We start from the raw sequence: 11,822 nt of genomic DNA, 5'->3' as shown, positions 1-11,822 counted from the left end.
TGTTGTTTGGCAGGCCCGGGCTGGGGATTCGAACCCGCCACCTTAGGTGTATGTGTCTGGAGCCTTAGCCGCTTGAGCCACAGGCGCCGAGCCGAGACTTTTCTTTATGTACTGTTCTCACCACCCCCAGCTCTTTACCTCCCTCCCAAGGCTCAATAAAACACAAAAGGAACCAAAAGTTACCAGCATGAGATAAAATCAGAGCCCTCTCCTAAAGAGGCATAGTAAGTCTTTTCTTACCTCCTCATTCACTAACAGGCCTCGTACAAAGTCATCTCGAGTCTGGTAGTCAAAGTTGTCCGTAAAGAGTTGAGCCACCTTTTGGGGAAAGTGGGGTGGGCTAAGGTTAGGTGCTATTCTTCTCTGGAAGCATAAATATGCCCCAGAGACCTAAGAAATCCTATGACATCGGGATAGGGACCACAATATCAAGAGACTCCCAATGGGATACTGGGAACTGAAGCACCTCTTTGCTTCAGAACAGATAAGAAAGAGGGAGAAAAATATATTCTGGCCTTCTAAGGGGAAATAACAGATCCTCAAGTTCTATTCTTTGGACTGGACCCTGAAGAGCTCACCTGAGGAGAGCAGATGCTGATATGACAATCTAGTAAATCGTATCGAATCTCCACTCCATCTCCACTGCCCTGGAACAGGCTCTGTGGGGAGAAGTTACAAGTACTTTAACTTTTTTCTCCGTTTGAAGCCTGTCACCTTCCTACCACAAGGATCCCAGATACCCACACACCAGAGGAAATGAAAAACGACGAAGGCCCTGGGTCTTCTGAAAATGAAGAATCCGGTTTGTGGCACTATCCACAGCCACTACCATATTGTCTTCTTGGCAACGAGTTGGGTGGCTAGGAGATGACTCCTTGAAGATCATTGTCATCACAGATACATTTTTTTCTAGTTTCTGCCTCAACCTTATAAAGGGTAAGAGGGAAAAAGTTGCAAAAAGCAGTTGCAGGGCTTTGCTGGTCCCTACCTAGCCATTGTCCCTTTCATTCTCCCATCCTGACCTGTGTTCCTCAAGGGCTCTGGTAATATTGATGTTTGAGATGACATCCCCATATACCAGAAGGAAGTCAGAGCGCACCAAGGTCTTGGCATCAACATCACGGAGGACATCTCCTAGTGATCGATATAACTCTGATGTAATTATTCGAACCACATTGAGGGATGTAGGGCGGCACCACTTGGATTTTCTAAAGGAAGGTGGAGATGAGGGGAATGGGTAAATCAAGCATAAAGATCATGTGAACCTCCCCTATTTTTCTTTCCCATTTAGCACTCACATTCCTTCTCTATAGCTTTTTTGGGTTCTTGCCAGCGTCCTTAACTTTAAAGAGATTTATGAACCATAATTAATGTTTTCAGCATCCTGTGTCACCACTCGTTTTATGGGATAAAGAAACATGGTTATTTCCTCTCTATACACCTTGACCCCTGTTCTCAAACATTGATTTGAACTCAAAATCCTGCTGAAACCTAGAAAATACAAAGTATAATGGGAACGTATTTTTTTTCATGCCAGCATTGTCCTGTTGAAGTCTATACAAAATTTAGGAACTGTCAGATGGAGACCATGCTAATATCTGAAAATTCCATAAATACTGAGATTTACTCTTTTTCAAGTAGATTTCAACAATTTGTTAAGTGCTCGCTATATGCCTGGCACTAAGCTAAGTAGTGTGAATACAAAGATAACTCATTTTGTCCTTGAGAGTCAAAACGAACAATCTTTAAAAACTCAATAGGAAGGGCGGCACCGTAGCTCCATGGGTAGGGTGCCAGCCATATACACCCAGGGTGGAGCATTCAAACCTGGCCTAGGCCAGCTAAACAGCAACAACAACTGGAATAAAAAAAAAGGCCAGGTGTTATGGCGGGCACCTATAGTCCCAGCTACATGGGAGGCAGAGACAAGAGAATTGCTTAAGCCCGAGAGTCTGAGGTTGCTCTGAGCTGTGATACCATGGCACTATACTGAAGGTGACATAGTGAGACTCTGTCTCAAAAAAAAAAAAAAAAAAAATTATGGGTGGGCCTGTGCCTCAGCGAGTAGGGTGCTGCTCCATATACCAAGGTCAGTGGGCTCAAACTCGGCCCAGCCAAACTGCAACAAAAAATAGCCTGGCATTGTGGTGGGTGCCTGTAGTCCCAGCTACCCAGCCTCGGGAGTCTGAGGCAAGAGAATGGCCTATACCCAGGAGTTAGAGGTTGTTGTGAGCGGTGACGCCACAGCACTCCACTGAGGGAGATAAAGTGAGACTCTGTCTTAAAAAAAAAAAAAAAAATCAATGGGAAAACAAAGATGTTATTTTTGTAATTTCCATATTGGAGCCATTAAATAAAAAGCAAAGCTCATTGGGACCAAACTTTGTAAGTTAAATTCAGAAAAATCCAAGTGTTATTCTTTAATCTTTGTCATAGGAACCCCAAGATAGATAGCTATGAGGCTATAGCTGTTCACTTCCAGATAAGTTATGAAAACACTCTTAGAATTTTTAACAGGATTGAAATAGACATATTTTTCCCCCATCACACTATTTCCCCTTACATAGTTACATCCATCCTGAAAAAATTAGAAAAAGTTGGTGAAACATGGAAAGAAAAGTTGCAGGCTCTTACAGTAAATGTTCTTTGATTTGAGCAGCTTTCCAGCAACAAAAGACAAAGGTTTCTTGTACACCCGTGGCAGTCAGGAATTCCAGAGTGTAGTCAATTAATGCCACGTTGGCCAGGGGCAAGAGGACCTGGAGGGTATGATATGAAAAAAATTTGAGGTTTTGTTTTTTTTTAAAGGAATGTAAAACTACTTATTGACCACTGTTCACTATTATTTACAATAAAAGTAAACAATATATAGTTGGATAACATTCTGATTATTATGACTTTTTTTTATGGCTTTTGCCTAACCAGTAACCCAAATACTGAAAAGTTTGAGTCTAACATGTAAGGAATGAGTTGGGGTGAGGAAAAAACATGCAGGTCAAAAGTTTAGATTACAAAGTTTGTTCACACATTTATGTCAACAGGTATGAAACTGCCAACATGGTTTAACCATCTGATTAGGCTTCTATAAGCCAAGCCTAGGAATGGCTTACTAGAGGAATCTTTAATGACCATTTAACTAAGACTTATTTGTTTACCGCATTAGAAAACACCAGGATTTGTCTAGTTTCCTCATGTGAGTGGGGAGTTATTGGTAATGATAAAGCTTTTCCTTTTAGAAATTTTGTAAATACAATTTTGCATTTATATGACTATACAGATTCTGACAAGGCTGCCTTTAAATTATCCATTTAAGTTACTGAATTAAGAATCAACTATTTAATTTTAAACATTATGGCTTCAGGAAAATTTTCTATTCTTAAACACTGCTCAGAATGATGGTATTGCAGACACCTGGGCTTACCTGTGATTTTTGTTTTGGTGAATGTTTAAAAACAAAGAAAATCATTTACATATGAATGTTCATATACACATACAGAAACAAATTAAAAGAAAAAAAACCCAGAATGGTCCTTAGGCAAAGAGTTAAACACAAGTTCTTACTGAATAATGGCTATGGTAATTTCCCTTGGCATTTAGAAAAGCTGTTTTCTAATGCAGAGGAAATAGACTAATATACCATGGTACCAAATGTTTTTTTCTGATAAAGGAAGCAACTAGAGAAAGCTTTTTATTTTTTTATTTTTTTTGAGACAGAGCCTCAAGCTGTCCCCCTGGGTAGAGTGCCGTGGCATTACAGCTCACAGCAACCTCCAACTCCTGGGCTCAAGCGAGTCTCTTGCCTCCGCCTCCCAAGTAGCTGAGACCACAGGCGCCCGCCACAACGCCCGGCTATTTTTTGGTTGCAGCCGTCATTGTTGTTTGGCGGGTCCGGGCTGGGGATTCGAACCCGCCACCTTAGGTGTACATGGCTGGCGCCTTAGCTGGTTGAGCTATAGGCGCCGAGCCTAGAAAGCTTTTATTTGTTCAAAGTAAACAGTGCTATTGATGCAAGCCCCCGCCCACAACTCTCCCAGTACTACTTTCAAAATGAACATATCAAACTTGATTTATTAGAATGTAGTTATTTCTTCACGCTCCTAAGACCCAGATTTTATATATATGTAAATATATATAAAAAGCAACGCAAACAATTATTGAGCTTCATCCTCTGGACATGAATGTCAAGTTAGTCTCTTTTCACAAAAAGCAGTAACAATTTGAGGACACTTCATATTTGCCTCTTTTGCCAGCACCAAATCTGCCTCATCTGAATCTTTCCACTTCATAAGAAATCTTAATTCTCCACTGCTGTCTGTGGCATCAATTATTCTTTCAGAATCAAGACCTCTGGCAAAGTCTCTTGGCTTGTCAGCAGCATCTCTTTTCTTCTTTGATTTGCTATCATCCGATTCACTGTCAGATAAAGATTTTCTTTTTGTTCCATCTTTTTCTTTACCAGCTTTTTGGGAATTAAGAAACGCTTCAATTAACTCTGGACAATCTAAATTTTCTTCAGGTTCCCAAGTGTTATCAGCATCTGTAAATCCCTTCTACTTCAGGAAATACTCCACCTTCCCATTTACTACTCGTCGATCCAGAACTTTTTCCACCACAAATTCTTCAGGCTCTGCCTCTTCAACTTTTTTACTCTTTCCATTCTGCTTCTTTCCCATTTTTTGCAATGTAGTTTTATTAGAGGCCATTTTTTATTGCAGATTTGAAGAGCTATTATTCACCAACTCCGAGCTGCTCCAGGTCGCGAGTCTGTGGTGTCTCCAAAATTTGAGGTTTTAAATCTGTAAGGGCTCTTTGGTAACGCCACTGCAACGATAATTCTTAATTTTTTCAAACACTATAGTTCTGTTTTATACTTCAAAGTAAACAGGTTCCTGTCTTTGATGTTGATGGTAAGCATAGACTTTATTTGTCTGCCAGACACAGAGCTATAAGAGAACAGCAGACCATTGCTGGCAAACAATCATAATGTAAATCAACTAGATCGCCATAAATTTCTAAGGCCTTCTTCCCCATAAAATTTCCTTCCCTGGTTCCTTTGAAGAGTTAGGAGTTGTTATGCTCTATTACTTGTCAAAAATGAACAGACATTGTTTTCTTTTTTTAAGACAGAGTCTCACTATGTCGCTCTCAGTAGAGTGATGTCCTGTCACAGCTCACAGCAACCTCAAGCTCTTGGGCTTAAGCTATTCTCTTGCCTCGGGCATTAGGTTTTTTGTTTTGTTTTGTTTTGAGAGAATTTCCCTTAAGCCCAGTGCACTTCTCTTGTCTTTCACAGAACTGGGTATTGCTAAGTGACCCAGCGATCTCCAGAACTAGGTCAGTCCAATTTCCCATCCAGGGGCCGACGGCAACCAACTAAACCCATTCCGTCCTTTCGATGAAAGGTACTGGCTACTATTAAAACGTGAAAGGGTTAAAAAGTACACTGCCTGAGATAAAGGTGATGTTTCTTTTCATCTAAGCATCTCTCCTCTGCAAGATTAAAGGTGGCGCAGCCTCCTGTAGGGGCATTGATTCCTCGTGTGAAGGCTTCTTCTGTCTGGCACTGTACTCTTCGTTCCTCCCAAACCTGAATTGGACAGCATTATGAATGCCCAAATCTGCCAGCCACTCACTTGGTCAGGCACTCATTGGGGCTTTAGGCAACCCATCTTCTGCCTTCCTTCTAACCAGTCAGATAAACTAGGTTTTAGGATAACAGGATGGACACAAGTCCTTCCAGAGCATAATGCGCTAGGCAGCGGAAGGAATCACTTACTCCAGCCCCGCCAGCCTCTAGCGTCTAGAGGCCCTCCAGCTGCTTGCACGCGCGGCACTCACCCGAGGCTGGTCCTTGGATATGGGGAAGAAGCGGCGGTCGAAGCTATCTGCCACCAGAACTGCTTGTAGGGGAGGCGGCGGTTCCTCCTCCGTCCCTCTGGTTCCCCCACCGCCGCTTCCCGGCCCGCCGCCGCCACGCTTATTGGCCCGACTAGCCACCGCACCAGGTGGCGCCACCACAGTGGCCGCCATCTTCTTCTCTCACGGCCAGCACTTCCGCAAGGAAACTGACACGGTACGTGGTAGGGGACAAAAATGGCCCAGCTCCTGAAACGCGAAAGATTAACTCTTGTACCGAGGGAGGAGCCGCGAAGGGAGGAGTGCGCATGCGTCTTCCCCAGTACCCTCCTGGTCTATTGCCCAGGGGTTCCAGGGATGGGATCGTGCCAATTCTGCTCAGTGGAGGCGTAAGTTAGGGGTGCGGTCCCTCAGTCATCAGACTCTGCCTGCAAGTATTGTAAGCCTTCATTTGTACGCAAACAAGCCTAGATTCTTGAGATCTGATGGGACTTGTGGCGGCCACTCGGGAGCCAGATCCATCCGGAATCTGTAATCGCGCTGCAATTTCTCCGCCCCTAGCATGTTATAAATTGTAGTCCTCCTTATTCACCCTACTCATCTCGAGGGACCTGGAGCCTTGGGAAGCTGGAACTGAGTCAAACTTCCCCTCCCCGCAGGAATCTACATAAATGCAGAATGGGGTGTAGCAGGGAGAGTAATTCTACAGGGTGTCCCTAAAGTTATTGTACAATTGCTAACGGTACCTTTATTTACAAAACGTTCATTACGAAATTTTACAAAATAGTCTGTGTTGGACACCTCTTTGTAAAATTTCATAATGAACATTTTGTAAACAAAGTTACCGTTAGCTACAGTTTCCCATGCATGGCGTCTTTAGGGGCGACTTTTGGGATGCCCGGTATTGAGCGATGATTGGGGACCACGCACCCTACAATCATTATCTCATTTAATTCGTCACACATTTCTCCAAGACATTTTATCATTCATTCAACAAACATTTCCTTGAACTCTCAGGGGAAGTTCTCCCAGTAGTAAGTGGCAGAAAAGGTACTGGAACCCGATCTGTCTGACTTCATAGATCCACAACTTTCTGCCAAATTATGTGGGGATAACGACTATTTTAGGATGTCTTCATCTATTCATTTATTCAGCCTATCCGCCTACTCTGTCTTAAGGAGACTGGAGCTGGCGGTGGATCCAAGAACACACTAATCGGTTGAGTAGGACCGGAGTTAAGCAGCATAGTTTCCAGGCAGAGGAAAGCCAGAAGCTGAAGGGCGCATCATGTTTTGGGGAAAGAAAGGGTGGATGCAGAGAGTAAACCAAGCCAGTCGTGGGAGGAGGTGGAAGAGAGGCGGGGTAGCCTGGGTGTCATTTGGAGGCAAGGACTTTTCCAGCCAGGCATCGCGCCCTTTTTACGCGGGAACTGTCGGAATTCCACCACCACAGGATTCTGCAGTTTCTGCAAACATTGTTGCCACCCACTCCCGCGTTGCATGTCGGGATTTAGAGTTCTCAAGACTGAGAATTGTTTCCATATGGTGATTCCGACTTAACTCCTTACTCCAGCGCCCTCCTAGTGGGACCGAGAAGTGTGTCATTTCTTCCCTCTTGAGGGCACTGAGCAAAGCCCTTTTGATTCTGGTAAATTTAGCCTAGAGAAGGAAAGGCAGAAGGAACTCAGTAAAGTTTACTATTAAATGAATCTGTGTTGTAGAGGAAGGAATCCAGCTTGCCCTACAAATTCAGAGGCAGAAGGCCGGGTGGAATTAAATAGGACCAGAAAGGAAGTAAATAGCACACTTACACACAGAGGTGGAAGATTGAGGGGTATGGAAAGTAGGTCTTATTTTAGAATTATTTTGGTAAAAATTTAAGGGGTACATGTGCAATTTTGTTAAATGGATACATTGCATAGTGAGGAAGTTTGGACTTTAGAGTATCCATCACTGGAGTATTATAAGTTGTACCCATTAAGTAATTTCTTATCCCTCACCCTCTTCCTGCCCTCCCACCATTCCAAGTCTCCCATGGTTTATCATTTCATGCTCTGTCTCCATGTGTACACATTATTTAGCTCCCACTTATAAGTGAGAACATGCTGGGTTGGGCCTTCTGGGTTGTTTTACTTAAGATAATGGCCTCAGGTTCAGTCCATGTTGCTACAGAAGACATCATGTCATTCTTTTTTATAGCTAAATAATAGTCCATTGTGTATATACATTTTTAAAATTCATTCATCCTCTTAAGGATACTTAGGTTGATTCCCTATCTTTGCTCATGTGAATAGTGCTGTGATAAACATGCAAGTATCTTTTTGATATCATTTCTTTTTTTTTTTTTTTGAGATGGAGTCTACTATGCCTCCCTCAGTAGAGTGCTGTGGTGTCACAGCTCACAGCAACCTCAAACTCTTGGGCTTAAACAGTTCTCTTGCGTTAGCCTCCCAAGTAGCTGGGACTACAGGTGCCTGCCACAACACCCAGCTGTTTTTTGTTGCAGTTGTCATTGTTTAGCTGGCCTAGGCTGGTTCGAACCTGCCAGCCTGGATGCCTGTGGCCAGTGCCATAATCACTGTGCTATGGGCCCCAAGCCCGATATAATTTATTTTCCTTTGGGTAGATAACTGGTAGCAGGATTGTTGGATCAAATGATAGTTTTGTGTTTAGTTCTCTAAGAAATCTCCATACTGTTTTTTTGTTTGTTTGTTTGTTTTGTTTTCTGAGACAAAGTCTCATTCCTTTGTCCAGGCTAGAGTGCCATGACCTCAGCCTAGCTCACAGCAACCTCAAACTCCTGGGTTCAAACGATCCTCTTGCCTCAGCCTCCTAAATAGCTGGGACTACAGGCCCCTACTACAAGCTTGGCTAATTTTTGTCTTTGGCAGAGACAGGGTCTTGTTCTTGCTCAGGCTGGTCTTCAGGTCCTGAGCTTAAGCAGTCCTCTCAGAGTGCTAGGATTACAGGCATGAGCCACTGCCCCCAGCCCCCTATACTGTTTTCTACAGAGGTGGTACTAAGGGAACCAACAGTGTTCCCTTTTTCTTTGCTTCCTGACCAACATTTTGTGACTTTTTAATAATAGCCCATCTAGAAGTCAGCAGAGGAAAGAAGAGGGTACTTTGAGAACCAGCTGCAGTTAGAAACCGAACAAAGGGAAGCTTGGCAGAGAAAATAAGAGTATTGAAAATATGAGAAGACACAGAAGAGAATGGCCTCAGGAAGACAGAGAAAGATACCAAGGAAGAAGTGGCCATCATTATGAGGAGCCACATTCCAGCTACTCCTGGCGAGGGAGCCGAGGCCACCGGTCACGACATGACGTAGTGACTCCCCCACTGGCGGAACACACCACGGCAGGTTCCCCAATGGCTGAGTCTGTGGATTTTAAAACTTATGTAGATCAGGCATGTAGAGCTGCTGAGGAATTTGTCAATATTTACTATGAGACAATGGATAAAAGAAGACGGGCACTAACCAGGCTGTATCTGGACAAGGCCACTTTAATATGGAATGGAAACGTTGTTACAGGGTTGGATGCCCTAACTAATTTTTTTGAGATGTTGCCTTCTAGTGAATTCCAGGTCAATATGTTAGATTGCCAGCCAGTCCACGAGCAAGCTACCCAGTCCCAGACTACAGTTCTTGTTGTGACCAGCGGAACAGTGAAGTTTGATGGAAACAAACAACACTACTTCAACCAGAACTTCCTGCTGACTGCACAGTCGGGTCCTACCAATACAGTGTGGAAGATTGCAAGTGATTGCTTCCGTTTTCAAGACTGGGCTAGCAGTTAAGGGGGGATTCCATTCTCCTTTCATCCATTAGTTCCAGCAACACAAATTTATGTGAAATTCATTCATTTTATTGTAGAAGCATTCTAAACTAGTATGTGATAAGCTAAAATTAATTTCTTTTAATTTTTTTTGTCCCTGGCAGCACCTTTTCTAGTAGCTGCCAGTTTGAATCATTGCCCTTCAGAGCTTTAATGCTAGGTTTTGACATGCCTTATATACATTCCAGTAATGGTGTTCTTAAAGTAATATCAAATACATGATTTTGGTACTAACATTCTCACTGTGAAACCAGCCTATCACAAAAATAAAATCCTTTATGATGTTATCTATGAGATATTAGCACAATATAGTTGTGAGAGGAAGTGGAGTGTGTTTGGTTATCAGGTTAATTTTATAGTTTTTGAAAACACGTGCCTGTTTTCGGTTAATACTGGTAATGCAGTTTTAATATATGGCTTTTTCAAGTCAATGCAAACAGTACAAATTTAGGTTTTTGTAACTACTCTGACATATTGGGCTTACATATAGATATGTCTAGTAGTCTTTTGTCATATTACATTTTTCATGTTGGCATGTTTTCTTATGAAGTAAATTAAATCAATATTCTAAAATATTCTCAGTTGATACCTGAATATTGGTTACATTTGGTGGCTTAAAAGCAAATTTTTGTAAAAAGATTTTTCTTGGCAGCTGTATGTCTGTAAATGCAGGTAATGAGTGATAGTAGAACTAATAACTTTAATGGGAGAATTGGAAATAAGACATACAGAAATCAAAGGTTGAGGCCAGATGAAATTTTGGGTACTTACCTTCTACCTCCTAAAAAATGTACCTTACTTTTAGGATTTAAACCACTCAAGTTATTAGGTATCCTTGTCAAATGATCATGAGTATCACTTCTGTTCTAAGAATTATTTTTTAAGATCTTTCCACTTGACCTAAGGTTTATCACCAATGTTTGTCTCAGTTATTCAATAACTTAAAGGGGTAAAATGTCAGCAATAAACTTAAACTTGTAACAGGGTCTAACACAGAAGTTGGAAACAAACGCACTGTTCTCTCAAACACCCTTAACTTCTAAGTCTTCCATGTGAACTTTCAGGCCTAAAGTCTTCCTATGTTTCACACCCCCCTCCCCAAATAATTTTTCCCCCCGTGTTTTTGTATTGTCAGCTTCAATATGTTTTCCCTAATTTTTTCCCTAATTATTTAATTTTATGATTTGTTTTTCCATAAGGCATTGAGCAAGTAGAGTGGTTTTAAAACATCTCCCTGCTATGTGGCTAAGTCACTGTCTTTTAAAAGAGAAAATGGAAAACAGCACATCTGCATGATAAACTTAACAAATTGGTTAATTTTATGTCTCAGCTTCTAAAGAGAAGAAAACAAGCTTTACTTTCTTTTTAAACTTTTAATGTCTTTTCCATGTTTTAGCGTTCTTAAGCTAGATATATGCTAGTTTTATTTTTACATTGCAACCAAAATTAATGTTTCTTACCACTTAATTTTAAAACCAGTAATTAATTGTGTTGCCCCAAACTATATACTATATTTCTCCTACAGTAACACAATAGAATTAGAATAAGATAAAGGGGTAGAACTGAAGTTTAAACCACACTTTCTCGTAGCCCTGATCAAAACTTACACATTATATTCAACTAAAAGTGAGCTTACTCTTTATTTAGGATTGGTTTTCTAAAATCACAGCTTTAGCAGCAACAATCAGAATGCCCAAATACTGCCCTTCCCATTGTGGAGAACAATCCCAAGTAAAAATTGCATATGACTAGTGATAATTGAATGGGTATTATATTGAATGGTTATGCATTGTTCACAATTGTGTGTTTTAAGATTTGCATATGAATTTCTTTTTCCAAACTCTGTATAATTTCTAAATGGCTGGAACTACTCTTATATGGACTAGACTGTATTTTTGACATGCTCATATTTTTGTAACTTGAAAGAATAAAGTTTGCCTTGTGAAAAAAAATAGCCCATTGATTGGTTGGTTTGCTTTGCTTTTTTCTGATAATTAGTGAAGTTGAGCATATTTTTCATATGCTTGTTGCCATTTGTATGTTTTTTTGAAAAATGTCAATTCTTGTCCTTTGCCCACTTTTTTTGGTTTAAAGAGACAGAGTCTCACTTTATCACCCTCAGTAGAGTA

General features: G+C 41.4%; 2 protein-coding genes and 1 pseudogene across 2 annotated transcripts in view; 1 reads left to right on the top strand and 2 right to left on the bottom strand.

Annotated features, from left to right (window-relative positions):
* Positions 1-6,155, bottom strand: part of EIF2B5 (eukaryotic translation initiation factor 2B subunit epsilon) — a 12,311-nt gene extending 6,156 nt beyond the window's left edge. The window contains exons 1-6 of the mRNA XM_023508664.1: positions 5,839-6,155; positions 2,635-2,759; positions 1,023-1,208; positions 749-926; positions 579-659; positions 241-318 (exon numbers count right to left, since the gene is read on the bottom strand). Coding sequence (XP_023364432.1) covers positions 241-318; positions 579-659; positions 749-926; positions 1,023-1,208; positions 2,635-2,759; positions 5,839-6,030 — 840 coding nt within the window. The 5' untranslated portion in view covers positions 6,031-6,155. The remainder of the gene's footprint in view (positions 1-240; positions 319-578; positions 660-748; positions 927-1,022; positions 1,209-2,634; positions 2,760-5,838) is intronic.
* Positions 4,034-4,726, bottom strand: LOC100940588 (annotated as a pseudogene).
* Positions 6,156-9,049: 2,894 nt separating the features above from the next.
* Positions 9,050-9,974, top strand: LOC100967169 (NTF2-related export protein 2). Its single transcript, XM_003802842.2, has one exon. It carries the CDS (start codon positions 9,050-9,052, stop codon positions 9,653-9,655), a length of 606 nt encoding a protein of 201 aa, XP_003802890.1. The 3' UTR covers positions 9,656-9,974.
* The last annotated feature ends 1,848 nt before the right edge of the window (positions 9,975-11,822 follow it).

The sequence above is a fragment of the Otolemur garnettii genome, unplaced genomic scaffold (assembly GCF_000181295.1).
Source record: "Otolemur garnettii isolate 467f Iridium unplaced genomic scaffold, OtoGar3 scaffold00263, whole genome shotgun sequence".
Classification (NCBI taxonomy): Eukaryota; Metazoa; Chordata; class Mammalia; order Primates; family Galagidae; genus Otolemur; species Otolemur garnettii.
The sequence above is the reverse complement of the archived record's forward strand: the minus strand, read 5'-3'. Positions and strand labels throughout refer to the sequence as shown.

Bases quoted from the DNA above. Each gene is read 5' to 3' on its own strand.
- LOC100967169 (XM_003802842.2), top strand. From the start codon at position 9,050: ATGAGAAGACACAGAAGAGAATGGCCTCAGGAAGACAGAGAAAGATAC.